At 29.0% G+C, this 16,193-nt stretch overlaps 1 protein-coding gene across 9 annotated transcripts in view; it reads right to left on the bottom strand.

Annotated features, from left to right (window-relative positions):
* Positions 1-16,193, bottom strand: part of LOC101900472 (chloride channel protein 2) — a 114,553-nt gene that overhangs the window by 35,564 nt on the left and 62,796 nt on the right. The window contains exon 1 of one of the 9 annotated variants that reach the window (XM_059128513.1): positions 8,542-9,532. The exons of 6 other annotated variants lie outside the window; for them this stretch is intronic. In XM_059128513.1, the coding sequence (XP_058984496.1) occupies positions 8,542-8,790 (249 nt within the window). In that variant the 5' untranslated portion in view covers positions 8,791-9,532. Of the gene's footprint in view, positions 1-8,541; positions 9,533-16,193 lie in introns of those variants that run through there. 2 more of the 9 variants (XM_059128520.1, XM_059128515.1) reach the window with 2 other exon arrangements.

Genomic DNA, 16,193 nt, shown 5'->3' with positions numbered 1-16,193 from the left:
TATTGTTATGTGTGCAATATGAAGTCAATCGGACTTATATTTCAAATTTTTTAAGAGTCATAATTATTCAAAATTTTGATCCTTTGTGGGGGAGGAACTTGATCGAATAGACCGATTTTGTCTATTTTCGCACCCAACCTAGCACTGATACAAATATTAGGATTTACAAAATTTGAAAATTGGATGATCTTTTCTTTTCTATGAGGTAAATTATTTTCTATAAAAATGTCGACCTTTTGTTGGGGAGGTATCAGAAGGAGCGGACCGATATTGTCCATCTCCGAACTCGATCTAAGTTTGAAAATATTATTATGATGTACCAAATTTAGACCAAATAGGATACTCCCTTCGAGAGTTATCGTGCGCACTAGCCAGACAGACAGATGGACGGACGGACACCTCTAGATCATCTCAAAATGTTCTGAAACGGATTTGGTCCAGAGAAACCTAGAATCCAAAACCGTTATTTCGATGAGACACGTTTTGGTCGTATCAAATGATATACAGGGTGAGATGAAAAAATTGCAACCAACTTCAGACAGCTTCAGATAGGTTAGAAATGACTAACCCACTAGTCCGACAGCTGTTAAAATTATTCCAGCGACAGCTCATTATAATATTTAAAAGAATACAAAAGCATTTTGGTGAGAATTTTCCAGAAAAAAGTTATTCGCTATGGAATTCAAGCGTGATAGTGTGATTTCTTTATATTTGGCTGGAAAACAACAAGTGGCCATCGTTAGAGCACTCCAGCATTTAAATGTGAATAAATCTCTTGTGTCTCGCTCGGTACGAAGGTTTCCGACGTCAAGCAAGTGAAAGTGGACGGAAGAAAACAGCAACATAAGCAGAAATGGTTCGAAAAGTAAAGAAGCGACTTGATCGAAACCCGCGTCGCAGTGGCCGAAAAATGGTTCGTGAGCTGAATATATCGCAATATTCCATTCGGAAAATATTGAAAAATGAGCTCGGGATAAACCCATTGAAAATCCAAAAAGTGCACAACTTACACCGCAACAAAAAGTAAATAGACTCAAAAGAGCTAAAGAGTTGCTTTGCTTGGCCGAAAATGGTGAACTGCCGAATTTGGTTTTCTCCGATGAAAAAACAGTCGTTTGTTAACAAACAAAACTCTTGTGTTTACTTCCCAAAGAGGTCAGCTGAAAATGTGCACCTTCGGTTGGCCACCAGAACTAAAGCTCAGGCCATGGTGAGGGCCGCCCGCCATAACAGCCGATGGTCACTCTCCACTTGTATTAATCGACCGTGGCATCAGAATAAATGCCGAATATTATCGCGAAAATATTCTGGAGGGTGTATCACAGCCTTGGTCACGCAAATATTTTGGCCGCATACCTTGGACATTCCAAGGGGACTTAACACCATTGCACTCAGCACGCGCCACCCAAGAATGGTTACAAAATGAGGTTCATTGCTTCATTTCCAGGGCACAATGGCCACCAAAATCTCCGGATACCAATCCGTTGGTCTATTGTGTTTGGAGTATTTTGGAACGCAAGGTTGGCACTAAAAAATACCAAAGTGTCGATCACTTCAAGTAAGCGCTTCGCCGGGAATGAGCCAAAATACAGCAGAGCAACATTCGGACAGCGTGTGACGGTTTCTTTGGCCGTTTGAAGACCATAATTCGTGCCAAAGGTGACAAATTCGAACAAATCTAAAATTATTCTAAAATTTGATGCAATTTCCGACATTATTTGCTTTCATTCAATTAAATTAAAAAAAAAGTAAAAATTATGGCGTTTGACTTTGTTGCAGTTTTTTTATCTCGACCTGTATAGGGTAAGTGTGCCTAAGTTCGGCATGTCCCAGTAGTCGGCACTTTTTATTTTTAAGCCCAAATAAATGAAACTTTTATAACTAAATATATTTTGTTTACTTCAAATATATTGTCAGCTATCTTTGTGTACAATTTCGCTAAGAAAAGATGATTTATTCTAATAAAAATTAAATTTCTGTATGTGAAAGTCCTCAACAATCCATATTCTTAAGAAAAGTACAGTAAAGACGTCGAATCAGTTTAACTAAACAAAAATATTATATTTTATGAATTAATTTATTATTATCATTAATTATTCTTACAAAAAAATTGGTATGCCGACTGTTGCAACATGCCATACAGACAATTGGCAAGTGGTGCCGACTACTGGCAAAAAAGCATTGTTTTAATAAAACTACAAATTTATGAAATTTAATAAAAGGTTATTAAAACTTTATTTATTATTGCAAAAACTATACAAAATTTCAAATCTGAATAAATTAACTTTGTAATAATTGAAAAGTTCCACTCAGAATGGTGAGCGATTACAAACGCGAAAATCCTAAAAGTGCCGACTACTGGTACACTTACCCTATATGATTTCCTGGCGTTTAGGTATGATTTAGACTTTTGATGTCTTCTAGGAACTATAGCAGAATTTTATGTCAAATAATTTTGCAGAATATTTTGACTTGCTGCGATCTCCTTTAAATGGAGTTTTTAGGCATATTTCAAAAAAAGGACCAAAAAGACCCATTTGTTGACTTGCTTAAGGGATAGAACTTTCCACCAAAATATTCCTCATATTTTTTTCCACAATATTGCCGAACTGTAAATTGTATACCTAAAATACACGGATTCCGAGGAATCTTAAACTGAAAATTTCCAAAAGTTTGGAAAAGGGGGAAGAACTTGTTCTTTCAACAGAATAAATATTCTACATCAAATTATACTGAACTAAAAAAAATAAATAAATAAAAAAAATTGAATACTTATTATGAACCATATAATATAGCATCAATAAAAAATATTGTTTATTTCTAAAAAATTTAATTCGAATATTAGTTTTCAATATAAACTTTCAAAACAATGATGCATGTGTCTTGTTTTTTTGCTCTACTTTCATAATCTCACTCCCTCACTCATTTAACATTTTTTTTTTAAATCTTGGCTTTTATTTGGTATAAATAGGTCAAGGACCCACTCACAATATTCCGATTAAAGAGAATGATTTTCAATTTTTTTTAATATTTGCCGATAATGGATTAACTTGCCAAAGCAAAAAACTATATCAACCCCATTTGCCAATGAAAATATTGATTATACGCCCCCACCCCCCCAATCCCCCCTTCCTGACACCTTTCCCCATTCAAAACAAATAATGCTAAAAATACAAGTACACATCTTATTTATTCAGACACTTAGCCAGACCCAGATCCCCCTCAGAAAAGAGAGAGAAAAAAAAATAGGCAATGAAAACCGAACAAGTGCACAATACGAAGATGAAAAATACGGTGAAGTGCAAATATTATCTAGTATTTCATGTACAAATGTTTATAATAATAATAACAACACAGAGAAATATATAAATAAAAACTTATGTATTTATTGTTATTGTTTTTGTTGTCATTTCTTCATCTTTTGTTTTTTTTTTGCCACCTATTTCAATATTTTTTTGTCTGTTTCGCTTGTCATCCGCCGTCGCCAATTGTAAAAATAGAAATATTAAAACAAATTAGCAGAATTTAATGCAATTTTCAGATGAAAATTGTCTAGCGAATATTGGCAGCCGTTACAAAAACAAACAAACAACGACAACAACAACAACGACGACGCCGACCATAACAGAAACTATGACGACAACAACAACAACGACGACGCCGACCATAACAGAAACTATGACGACAACATTGGGTTTTTATCAATGCCATTAAATCTCTATTTGTAAATTTTTCTTAAAATAGTTTCATTATCTGATTCAAATTTTTTGTACGGGGCATGACAGGTGGACATTGGAACGGTGATATGGATAAAGATTTAATGAAAGAGGCCAGGAAGATATATTCACAATATTTTTTTAAATTGGACTATATATTCAAAACAATATTTTTATTTTCAAAAACTTATGCGACAAATCGCAAATTAAAAAAAAAACTAATAAATACGGTGTTAACTTTGACCGATCCCAACCCCTGATACCCTAGGGAAAATTTTTAGTCCTACCAAAATACAAGTTTTTTTTTTAAGAATTCCCAAAATTACTCACATACACACAATATAGACTGACTGTCGGTTAAACAAAAATTTTTAATTTTTAAAAAAAGAACCACATTCATGATTTATTAAAAAAATGCAATATAACAAAAAAAATATAATAATTGTTGGCATCTTTTCTGATCTTTACAATGCGATTCTTGTGCTGCAGAATTGTCGTCGTCTTCACACAACAAATTGTCTTATGCTGATGGACGGACAGCTATACAGACAGACAGCCTGAAAGACGACAGCAATGGCAGTGACATACAAAAAAAAATCAGAAAAAAATATTGAAAAAAAAATTGCAAATAAATATTGCAAAACAACAAAAAATAGAGAAGGTTGCCAACATTGTGGGCCAAGATCAATAGATATGAAAATATGTAGATATGTGCGGACATACATACATGCGTTTATAAGTGCATGTGTTGTACTAAATGCATGTGTGTTCGGGCATAGCCAAATAGGCTCAATGATTTAAGGTATGAATATATTAAAGAAATTTTCACAAGGTAGAGGAGGTATTCAACGGTCTTCTGAGTTGAAACTGAAGAGAGTAAATGTATACAATTCTTCCAATAAGTACTGCCGTACTAGCATTTTGTTGATAAAAAAGGCGAAGAAATGTTCTCACTGTTGATCATCGGAATAGTTCGAATTAGTCGTCCCTATCGTTTCAGAAGTTTGAGGTGAAATGTCAAAAGTCACTCATATCTAAAATATTAAAAATAATAATCATTGCATTTCGTATCTGACACAAGTCTGATATAAATGTACCAGATTTGTGCTATATCGACTACTTCATTCACTTTTACAAGAGATATGTAATAATGTCTTAACTCTAGTTTTGTAAAAACTCTTCAATTTTTTTTTTAAATTTTTTCCAGTGGTTGGTATTTTTACCCTGATCACGGGAAACAATTTTTTCTTGGGGGAAGATTTTTTCCAAAAAAAATATAAAAAATCCGGGTCCAAAAAACGATAATTTGACTATAACTTCCGAATAGCTTAACCCATCAACGAACCCATCGTAAGTATTAAGTAATTAATTAAGTGGATCCCGGTCCAGCCCGGTTCAGTCTCGGATCCCAGGTCCGTCCCTCAAGAAAAAAATAGTTTCTCGGAATTAGGGTAAAAATAACCACCTCTGGAAAAAATTTCGAAAAAAAATCGAAAAGTTTTTACTAAACTAGAGTTGTTCTGTAATAATTTCTGGAAAATTAAGAAATGTGCTTGAAGTACCAGATAAAGTGGACCGAAGTATTCCACTTCATCTAATGCTGAAAATAAATATTGGGATGAGCATCTAACATTTATTTCCAAGTTTATGAGATTAATTAATAAAAATTTAAACATTTTGTGGGGAGGTACCTAAAGAAATGAGTCGATGAATTCTATATTCTCATCACATCTCAGGTTACCAAGTTTTAAAAGAATTGCTGACTTGTTTCGCAAATTATAAGAGACAAAAATATTAAAAATCGTGGCCATTTGTGGGAGCGATACCAGAAGGGATAGGCCGATATCTATCATTTTGACACCAGATCTTGTGTTAATTGAAATATTTGGATGTGTGAAATTATAAGCGTTTCGGTTATTCAAAATTTTGACCCTATGTGGAGGAGGTTCTAAAAGGAGTGGACCGATATATTCCATCTTCATCTTTGAAAATAATCGGATTTTGTGAGCTATGAGCCATTTAAATTTTTGTCCCGTTATGGGGGAGGTACTAGAAGGAGTGGTCTGGTATATTTTATCTTCACACCAGATTATGTGTTGATAGAAATATTGTGATGTGTGAAATTGAAAGAGAATTGGATTCATATTTCGCAAATTATAAGAGATATAAATATTTAGAATTTTGACCTCTTGTGGGTGAGGTACCAGAAGAAGTGAACCGACATACTCCATCATCACACCAGGTCTTTTGTTAGTAGAAATACTGTGATGTGCGAAAATTGGAGAGAATCAGATCTCTATATCGCATTTTATCGTAGTTATAATTATTCGAAATTTTGACCCTTCGCTGGGGATGTACTTGATGGTGTAAACCGATATTGTCCATTTTCTCACCTGGTATAGCACTTACAAAGATATTGGAATTTTCAAAATGGTAAATTATGCGAGATTTTTTGTCATAGGCTGTAGTACCGCTTACGAACTTCAACTACGAAATTATCTTTTAAATCATCACAATACCGAATATTTTGGAGTACCATCATTATATGAAAAGGTGGACCGAAATGGCCCATTTTCGAACCTAACTTACTGGTAAAAAACACTTGTGTGCAAAATTTTAGCCTTCTATCCTAATTCATTCCAAAGATAGCGTGATTACAACAGACAAACCGACTTACAGACGGACATTGGTAAATGGACTACTTTTTTGGGTCCGACATGAGCATTTCGAGGAGTTACAAACGGAATGCCAAAGTAAATATACCCTCTATAGTATGGTAAAGGGTATAAAAATGTCGGATTAAGGGATTTTTCCAATTTTCTGAAGGTTTAGCGGTCGCGAGAAGCATGAGAAGGTTAATTCTCATAACTGCTGTATCCAATATCAGGGTGCACAAAATACAATGAGTTTATTGGAGCAGAACAAGCTGGATACTTGTCTATCTGGTCGTGACAGCCCAGTAGTGAATCTGCGACGTTTGTGTTAGATTTTGGGAACATTCAAATTTGTGTTGATTGTTTTGACCTATTTTTACCACGTTTTTTTTTACTTTTTTTTTGATCAGCGTAACATTTTAGCCCTGTCCGTCCGTTCATCCGTCCGTCCGTTGTAATCACGCTACAGTCAAAACGAATTAAGATAGGAAGCTTAAAATTTGCACAGGTCTATCTTTTGTGTGCAGGCAGGTCAAGTTCAAAGATGGGCTATATCGATACACGATATCGTATAGCCCCATATAACGCTACCCCTGATATTCGGTATTTTTCAATGGAATTGTCTAAAAATTCAAACAAGGAGCTCTTTGTGAGTACTTTATCTTCTACAAAAGAATTGTCTATATAGGTCCACGATATCGTATATCTCCCATACAACGGTACCTACCGATATTCGGCATTTTGATGATTGTAGGCAAAATTTTCAATGAATCTGTCTGAAAATCCACAAAATTAGTTCCTTCTGAGCACTTTACCCTCTGGAAGAAAAATGTCTTTATAGATCCACGATATCGTATAGCCCACATACAACGGTACCCCCCGATATTCGATATTTTGACATTTTTAGGGACAAATATCACCGGAGTTGTATCAAATTTCGTATTTAGAGTTCGTAATGGGAAGTAAAATCTATGACAGGTCCAGGTCTTCGTATAGGCCCCATAAAGCAGTACCACCCTATATTCGGTATTTTGACGATTTTAGGTACTATATTCAGCAAAACATTTTCCTATTTGAAGTTCCTAATTGGTCCTACATCTTGTTACAGAAAATTATCTATGCAGGTTTTCTTATAGCTCCGATATAACGGAACCTACCAATATTCGGAATTTTGATGATTTTATCTACATTATTTACCGGATTTTTTTTTTTGTTTTGCATTTGAATATGGTAATGGCAAAAAAACAAAAGTTGCCTATGCAGGTCCACGGGTATAGTCGGTATTTTTGAACTTTTTACAGAATTTTTAACGGATTTTATTTTTTTGAAAATGGAGGGTATTCAAAGTTCGGCCTGACCGAACTTACTGCTTTTTTCATTGTTTTCTCCTTTATCCATTTTGTAGAAAATGACTCAAAAAAAAAAAAGACAGCGTCATTCAGATACTGTTAAAGTCGAATTATTTATGTTTTGAAAATAATTTGTTGTTTCTTAAAAAAATGTAAAGATACCGAAATTAATGTTATATAGGAACCTACATCTAAATGTGGATAGATATCCAAAATTTTCAGAACATGGAATGACAAGTGTCTTTTAATGACAAAATATCTGTAAAATGGTTTCATATATTGTTAAGAGCGCCATCTGTACTTCAATATTATTAATTAATATAATTATTTTGGAAATATAACGCCATCTAGACTTAGATTTATATTAATATTTATTGTTATGTTTTTTCATGATATGTAAGTCATTCTTGATAAGTTTGCGCTGACCAATAGTATAACAATAATTTTATTATATGATAGAGGGTATAAAAGGTATTGGATCACAGCAAGCGGTTTGTATGTGATAGTGGACGCCATCTATACATCAATTCTAGTACTATTCATTATTAGTGTTTTTGCAGCAAAGTGCAACCTTTCGGGCGTTAAACGGAGAAGTGATATTAGAGATTAAATCAAATAAGTATAACGAATTAATTTCGAAGATTTTAAATATTGGAAATGATCTAAGAGAGAAAACAAAAGAAGTCTCAAATTGGGAATGGCGGAAATCCATATTTTATAAGTATTGAAGTAATTATTCTAAATGAAAAAATCAAATTCTAGCCTACAGGATGAGATCGCACACACTGTCCCACCCACACACACACCCCCGCACCCACTTACATAATAGAAAGCTTCAATCTCCACATCAACTTGACTCTTGAGTTCATTGTAAAGATCATGGCTAGAACGTCGCGAGTATGTGTCATCGAGACGCGATGCTTCCGTCGATGTTAGCAGCCCGGCTGCATGGCGATGTTCGGCCTCCTGGCGCAAATAATCATTGCGATTTATCAGAAGTTCCGGTTCAAAAGCATATTCACGGATATATTCATCGCATTGGCCGTCACATTCCTGTTCGTTTTTAAACATCGAAGCGATGATGGTGACGGTGACCAAGAGCGTGCCAGGCGGGCACGCATAACACACATTCGAGACAATTCACGACAGCACTTAATGTGTTAAGGTTTCTATTTTTATTTTTAGAGGTAGTTAAAGCTTTGTTGTCATAACATTACAAGTCACCCTTGGGATTTTTTTTTTGAAAAAAGGGTGAAATCTTGGAAAATAGATTTTTTCTTTCTTTTATTTTAGTTTTCTTTTGTTTGTTTACTTTTGTTTTTCCTTAGTTATTTAGCTATTTGTTTAAATATCGATTTTTTCCTTCAATTTTTTTTTTCTTTTCCACACTTCCGCTTATGGATTTTCCCTTCAGGCCATTTGTTGTCTTCAAAGGTTTCTTGGGGTGTTTTTTTTTGTTGCTAATTTTATTTTACATAATCCATGTTAATTTTATTATTTAAATTTAAATTTAAATTTTAAGACGTCGTCTCATAATTTTGAGCAAAAATGCAGCTGCCACACGGGTTGCTGATGATGACGACGTTGTAGCTGATGTTGATTTTATGCCGACCTCTAGCATTTTTCATTGGCTTAGTCATAACTGTTTCTTTGGGGTTTTGCTTCACTGCCTATCATTTATTATTCCAATCATTGTTTGGTGATCTCAAAAAATTGTGTTTATATTTATTATTTATTACATTGTTGTATTTTATATTAATTTTGAAATTTTCCTTAGGTTTCTGTTTTGGTTAAAATTATAACATCAATAATTTTTCTTATGGTGACCGAAATGAAAACAAAAGATTTGTATCTCTATATATTTGCGATTTTTTATTACCATGTAGCACACGGGGTGTCCTCAAAGCCAAAAGAAATAAATTTTTGAAATTTTAATTTTCTTAAAAAAGAATTCTTATTAAATAGTTAAAAAAAATAGCAATATTTTTTATACAAAGAGGTTTTCCTATGATTTTTTTTAAATTTTATTAAAAATTCATCAATTATTGAACTACAAAATAGCACCTAAAATCGAAGACGTATTCCATGGCAGTCCCAGGACTACAAAAATTCATTATTTCTATGAAATGTACTCTCATTTTCCCTCGAAAAATGCGCGATAGTCATTCACTTTATCTATGACTACGGCTTTTGTGAGAAATACAAATTGTGGGGCATACTTTTAGGAGCCAAATAAATCAAAAGTTTTATAAAACAACTTAAAAAGTATCAGTCGGTTTAGCCGAGAGATGTTTACCCTCAGCCAATGTTCTATTATTTAAATATTTTTTTACTTTTGTTAAGATTATTCAAATTGTTGACCCTAAGGTTCCGAAGGAATGGACCAATATTGTACATTTCGTATCGGACCTAAATAAATATGATATGAAAATTATGACGTGCCAGGTTTGGTCTGTTGCTTCCTTAATTTTATATGAGTTATGTTAAAATTTTTAGAAATTTTTTAAAATGTGCGTGGTGTACCAGATATATATTCAACCGAAGTATTCCATTTTCATAATTCAACTAATACAGATGAAAATATTAGTATTGACAACAATACAAGAAAATCGAACATTTATATCGAATTTTATGCGAAATCATAAATTCCATATTCATCTCGGGTTTCTGGTTGAGAGAAATATTTAGCATATAGCAAGTTGTAAAGAATCGTCGACTTGATTCTGTGAAGTTTGAAGAGAATCATAGGCTTATATCTTGTTTAACAAGCTGACCCTCTGTGGGGGAGGTACTTGAAAGAGTGGGCCGATGTTGTCCATTTTCGCACCTGACATAGCCCTGATGCAAATATTAGAATTTACAAAGTTGGAGTAAAATCGGATAATCGTTTCTCTTTCTGTGTAGCAAAATATTTTTTTTGGAAAGTTCGAACTTTTGTGATTGTGGTACCAGAAGGAATGGTCTAATCTCTACCATCTTTATCACAGATCTTCTGTTGATGGAAATATTGAGATGTACCAAGTCTTGAATGGAATCGGATGTTAGTTTCTCTTTTTATGAGCTTCATGGATATTCAAAATTTTGAGCCTTTGTGGGGGTGGTACCACAAGGAGTGGACCGATATATCACACCAAACCTTCAGTTAATAAAAATATTGTGATGTGTGAAATATGAAGAGAACCGGATGCTTATTTCGGATTTTATGATCGTTTTGAATAACCAAAATGTTAACTCTTTGAGGGGGAGGTAGCAGAAGGAAAGGTCCGATCTCCACCATCTTTATCACAGATCTTGTGTTGATGGAAATATTGAGATATGCCAAGTCTGCATAGAATACGGTTGTTAATTTTGTGTTTTATGAGCTTCATGAATATTCAACACTTGGACCTTTTGTGGGGGAGGTACCAGAATTAGTGGACCGATATATTCTATCTTCACACCAGACGGTGGGTTTATACAAATATCGTAAAGAATGTAACTTGAAGACAATCGGACTCTTATATCAGATTTTATAAGAGTTATAATTATTCCAACTGTTGACCCTTTGTGGGGGAGGTAATTGATTCCAAATTTTCTGAAACGGATTTGATCCAAAGAGACATCGGGTCTAAAACCCATGTTTCGAGTAGACACTTTTTGGTCGTATCTTGACTTAGTTTAGAGTTTTGAGTATATGTAATCTCTTCATGCTAAAAATTATGAAAATTGTTTTAGTATTTGGTATAGGCCCTTTTTCGGTATTTCGAAGGTTTCGATCATAATTTCAAATCCAGTAATGAGTTACTTGATATTTTGTGCTCTAAGCTGGTAGAATCTCGGCCTGCAATTTTTTTTTGAAGATTGGCCTGTTATTATGTATTGACCATATATAACGGAACTTCCATGTTTTAGGTATTTTGAGGAACTATCCCTGCCAAATTTTGTGAAGATAAGTCCACTATTATACATGGGCCCCAAATATTAGGAATTTTGAGGGTTTTCAGACAGTGTTTTTTCACATTTAACAATTTAATTTAGGTTTCTGTAGAGCCTGGGAAAGTTAGATCAAAAAAAAAAAAAAAAAAAAAAACAGAGATAAATTCACATTTTATTTTAGTTTGACAAAAATTATACAGATATTTTGTGCCACAGGTCGGAAATTTTTATAGCCCACAATGGAAAACCCTAAGTTAAAGCCTTTAAAATCTGCTTGACCTAAAATTCATTAAATTCGAAGGTATCGTTATATGGGGGCTACTCTTAAAAATATATTTTAATAACAATTTATTAGTTATATTTAAAAATGAAGCTAAAACCTCCAAAAACCCAGAATTTGAAAAGAGGAATTATAGCTGATTCAGTTGGAATTTTTGGTAAAAATAATAGGTTCTGAACGTATTATTTCGATATGTTTATAAAAAATCCAAAAAATTTAAAAAAGGGAGGATATTTGCCCTCTCCAGATTGTTAAATTATCAGGATCTTTGCAAAATTTGTCTGTTGCAAGTAGCAACAAAGATTCTCTGCCAATGTTTTTAAGACAGGATGGAGCGATTCTATTTTTTTAATTTAACGGATTTGAACTAATCTTGGCATACTTCACATAGCTTGTATCAAATTTCGTTTGTAAACTTCATTTATTATATTTCAAAATATTCTGATAGTACATATTTCCTATGGCTTTGAGGAATTTTATCTTTACTATCATTTGAATATGTTATCATTATATTTTTATTTTTAAGTTTTATAAAGAATGATTTTTAGAACATATTTCGTTTATTGTAAATAAAACTTATTATTTGTTATTAGCATATTTAATCCACTATTTTGTTGTGCTCGACGCATAGTGTGTTTTCACTTGGGCCACTCATGGCTATTGTTGATGTATTTGTATTTCTTTTGTTTTTGTCGTTTCTGTCATTTGCCTGTTTCTAAGACGTTATTGACGTTTTTGCACAGGGACGTGAAATTATTTAATTTAATTAACGCTGAGGATAGATAATATTTTGTTTCACTTTAAAAAATATTTAACTTGGAAATGGATTTGAAATATATTTAAGAAATTTAATATTTTGAATCTTTTACGCAAAAATATGTTACTTTTACGAAAATTATTATTTCTATATGTTTTATTTTTATTCTGGATTGTTGTGTTTTATTTTAATTTTTATTATTTTGTTTTAACATTCAACTTTTTTTTATTTATTTTTTAATGTTTTTATTTTGCAATGCGTTTTTATTATTTTTTATAGAAATATTATTATTATTTGTTTTAAATTCAACTTTTTTATTTTTAATGTTTTTATTTCTTTTATTCCGATTTTTATTATTTTGTTTTTAAATTCGATTTTTTTCATTTATTTTGTAAGGCATTTTTGTACATTCGATGATTATAATTTGTGTTTAAAATTATATATAAATTAATTTGTGTGTGTGTGTGTTTTTTTTTCAAAACAATATTGAAAATTTCTATGTGGAATACAATTTTATATTTTTTGTTCTTTATTAATTTATATATTAATTTTAAATTATTAAAATGCTTTTTTTGTATTTATTTTTTAAATTTTAGATAAGTAAATTGTAAATTTTCTTCCAATATTAAATTATTATATTTAGAGACTATTTTGGTCGGTCTAATGTTGTTATGAAGTTTTTTTTAAATTAAATGTTTTATTTATTTTTTTAACACACTGCTATTTTACTATTTTTGATAATTGTAATACTTTTGTTTTTATTTAAAATTAATTAAGATTTTGTATTAAACACCATGTTTTTGATTTTCTTTGAAAGTATTGATTTATATTATTTTTATTTTTTTTAACATATTATTATTATTTTAATTTTCTATTTTTATAAGTTTTTCAATTTTGTTTAACTTTTTTATTAATTATTAAATGTTAGAAATTAATTATCTATTTTTTATTTTATTTTTATTATATTTTTAAAAATAGTTTATATTACTTTTTACATTGTATTATTTTAATTTATTTACTTAATTGTAAGAATATTTAATTTTTTTTTATTTTTATATTTTTTTATATTTTTATGTTTTAATAAAATTTATAAGTAGTAAATGTTGTAGATATTTTCACCACATATTTTTCTCCAATTATTATATTTGCATTCCAAAAATTAATAAATGTTTTTAAAAAATTTTAAATATTAATTAATTTTTAGTAATTTTTAAAATCTATTATTTTAATTTATTTGTTTAATTTTTAGAATATTTAGATTTTTGTTATATATTTTTTATTTTTATATTTTATTTTTTATATTTAGATATTGTATACAATCTTTAAAATATTTTTTTTTTCGAATTCACTTTTAGTAATTTTTAAATTTTGTTACTTTAATTAAATTATTTAATTGTGAGAATATTTAGATTTTTTATTTTTCATATTTTTATATTTATTATTTTTTATTTTTATATTTAATTTCTTTATTTTTAAATTTTATTTTTTTATTTTCATATTTAAATATTGAATATAATCATTAAAATGTTATTTTTTCTTTAATTATTATATTTTATTGAAAAAAATCAAGACTGTTTTTTTTAATTTTTATTGCAATTTGTAGACTTTTATCACATATATTTTTTTATTTTAAAATAACTGTAATTCATAATTTAAATTGAGTCTTTCATTGATATGTTTTATTGTTTTATTATTATTAAATAAAAAAAACTAATGTTTTTCCTAAAAAATATTTATAAAGTAAAATATTTATAAAATATTTTTAATTGTTTCTATTATATAATTATTATATTTATAACTATAATTAATTATTATATTTATAACTGATTTTTTATTATATTTATTATTTCTGGCTATAAAATTTTTAGATGAGTCTCATATACCGAATTAATTTTTTGACATTTTAAAGTATATTTATATCATAAATTTATTTTAAGCAATTTTATCTTGATTTAAATATTTGTTAGATGTTTTAAAAATTATTATTTTCGACATATTTGCAAATTATCGTTTTTTTTATTATCAAATATTACGTAAGTTTTTAACGATTTTTAATACTTTATGTTTTTCTGAAAAAAAAAATATTTTTTCTGTAAACTTTTCTATTGTATTTATTTAATTTTGGATTTTTAACAACAATTTTGAATGTTTTAAAAAAATATTATTTTTGGCATATTCCCAAATTATCCGGTTTTATTGTTATTAAATATGACGTTCGTTTTTAACGAATTTTTAAAATAACTGATATTCTTCTTTTAAAAAATAAAAAAATACATATTTTTTAAACTTTTCAATTGCATTTATTTCTGGTATTTTATTTTTACAATTAATTGTTACACTTTTAACTGATTTTTTATTATATTTATTTTTTTTGATTATGAAATTTTTGGTCAGTTTTATATACCGATTTAGTTTTATGGTATTTTAAATAATTAATTGCATATATTAAAAAATTGCGTATTTAAAAAAATTATCTTGATTTAATTATTCGTAAAATGTTTAAAATATTATAATATTTTTAACATATTTGCAAATTATCCTTTTCATTGTTATCAAATATTACGTTAGTTTTTAAAAAATATATATATTTAGTTTTTCTATAAACTTTTCAATTGTATTTATTTCATTTTATTTTGAATTTTTATTTTTATAATTATAAAATAATACTTTTTTCTATAATCAATTTCATTTATTTCAGGTATTCCATATTTATTTTTATAATAAATTATTATATTTTAAACTGTTTTTTTTTTATCATATTTATTGTCATTATTATTATTATTTTTTATTGTTATGAAATATTACGTTAGTTTGTGACGATTTTTAAACTAACTGATATTTTTTATTTTAAAAAAATATTTATTTTTTCTGTAAACTTTGCAATTGTTTTTATTTCATGTATTTAATTTTGAATTTTTATTTTTATAAATAAATTTTATTCCCTTAATCGATTTTTTTAAATTATATATATTATTTCTGGTTATACAATTTTTGATGAGTCTCACATTCCGATTTAATTTTATGACCTTTTAATATATATTTATATTACATATTAATTTTAAACAATTTTATCGTGACTTAATTATTCGTATAATGTTTCAAAAAATTATTATTCCATATTTCCATATTCGCAATTGATCCGTTTTTATTGTTATCAAATATTAGATTAGTTTTTAACGATTTTTAAAATAAATTATGTTTTTTTATTAGAAAATAAAATATTTATTTTTTTTATTTTATTTTGATTGATTTTTTATTTTATTTTGATTTTTTGTATTTTATTTTGATTTTTTATAATTAATTATTATATTTTATATTTTTTTATAATATTTTTTATCTTTGTTTATCAAATTTTAGGTGAGTTTCGTATACCGATTTAATTTATGGCATGTTAAATAATTAATGTATTTATTTAAAAAAAATATTTGTTTATTATTCTTTTATAATTTATTATTATTTTTAACATATTTACAAATTAAAAGGATCATTTTAATTGTTATCAAACATTCTTTTTTTCGATTT

Source organism: Musca domestica, unplaced genomic scaffold (assembly GCF_030504385.1).
Source record: "Musca domestica strain aabys unplaced genomic scaffold, Musca_domestica.polishedcontigs.V.1.1 55, whole genome shotgun sequence".
NCBI classification, from domain to species: domain Eukaryota; kingdom Metazoa; phylum Arthropoda; class Insecta; order Diptera; family Muscidae; genus Musca; species Musca domestica.
Note: the sequence above shows the minus strand (reverse complement) of the source record. Positions and strands in the feature narration are given on the sequence as shown.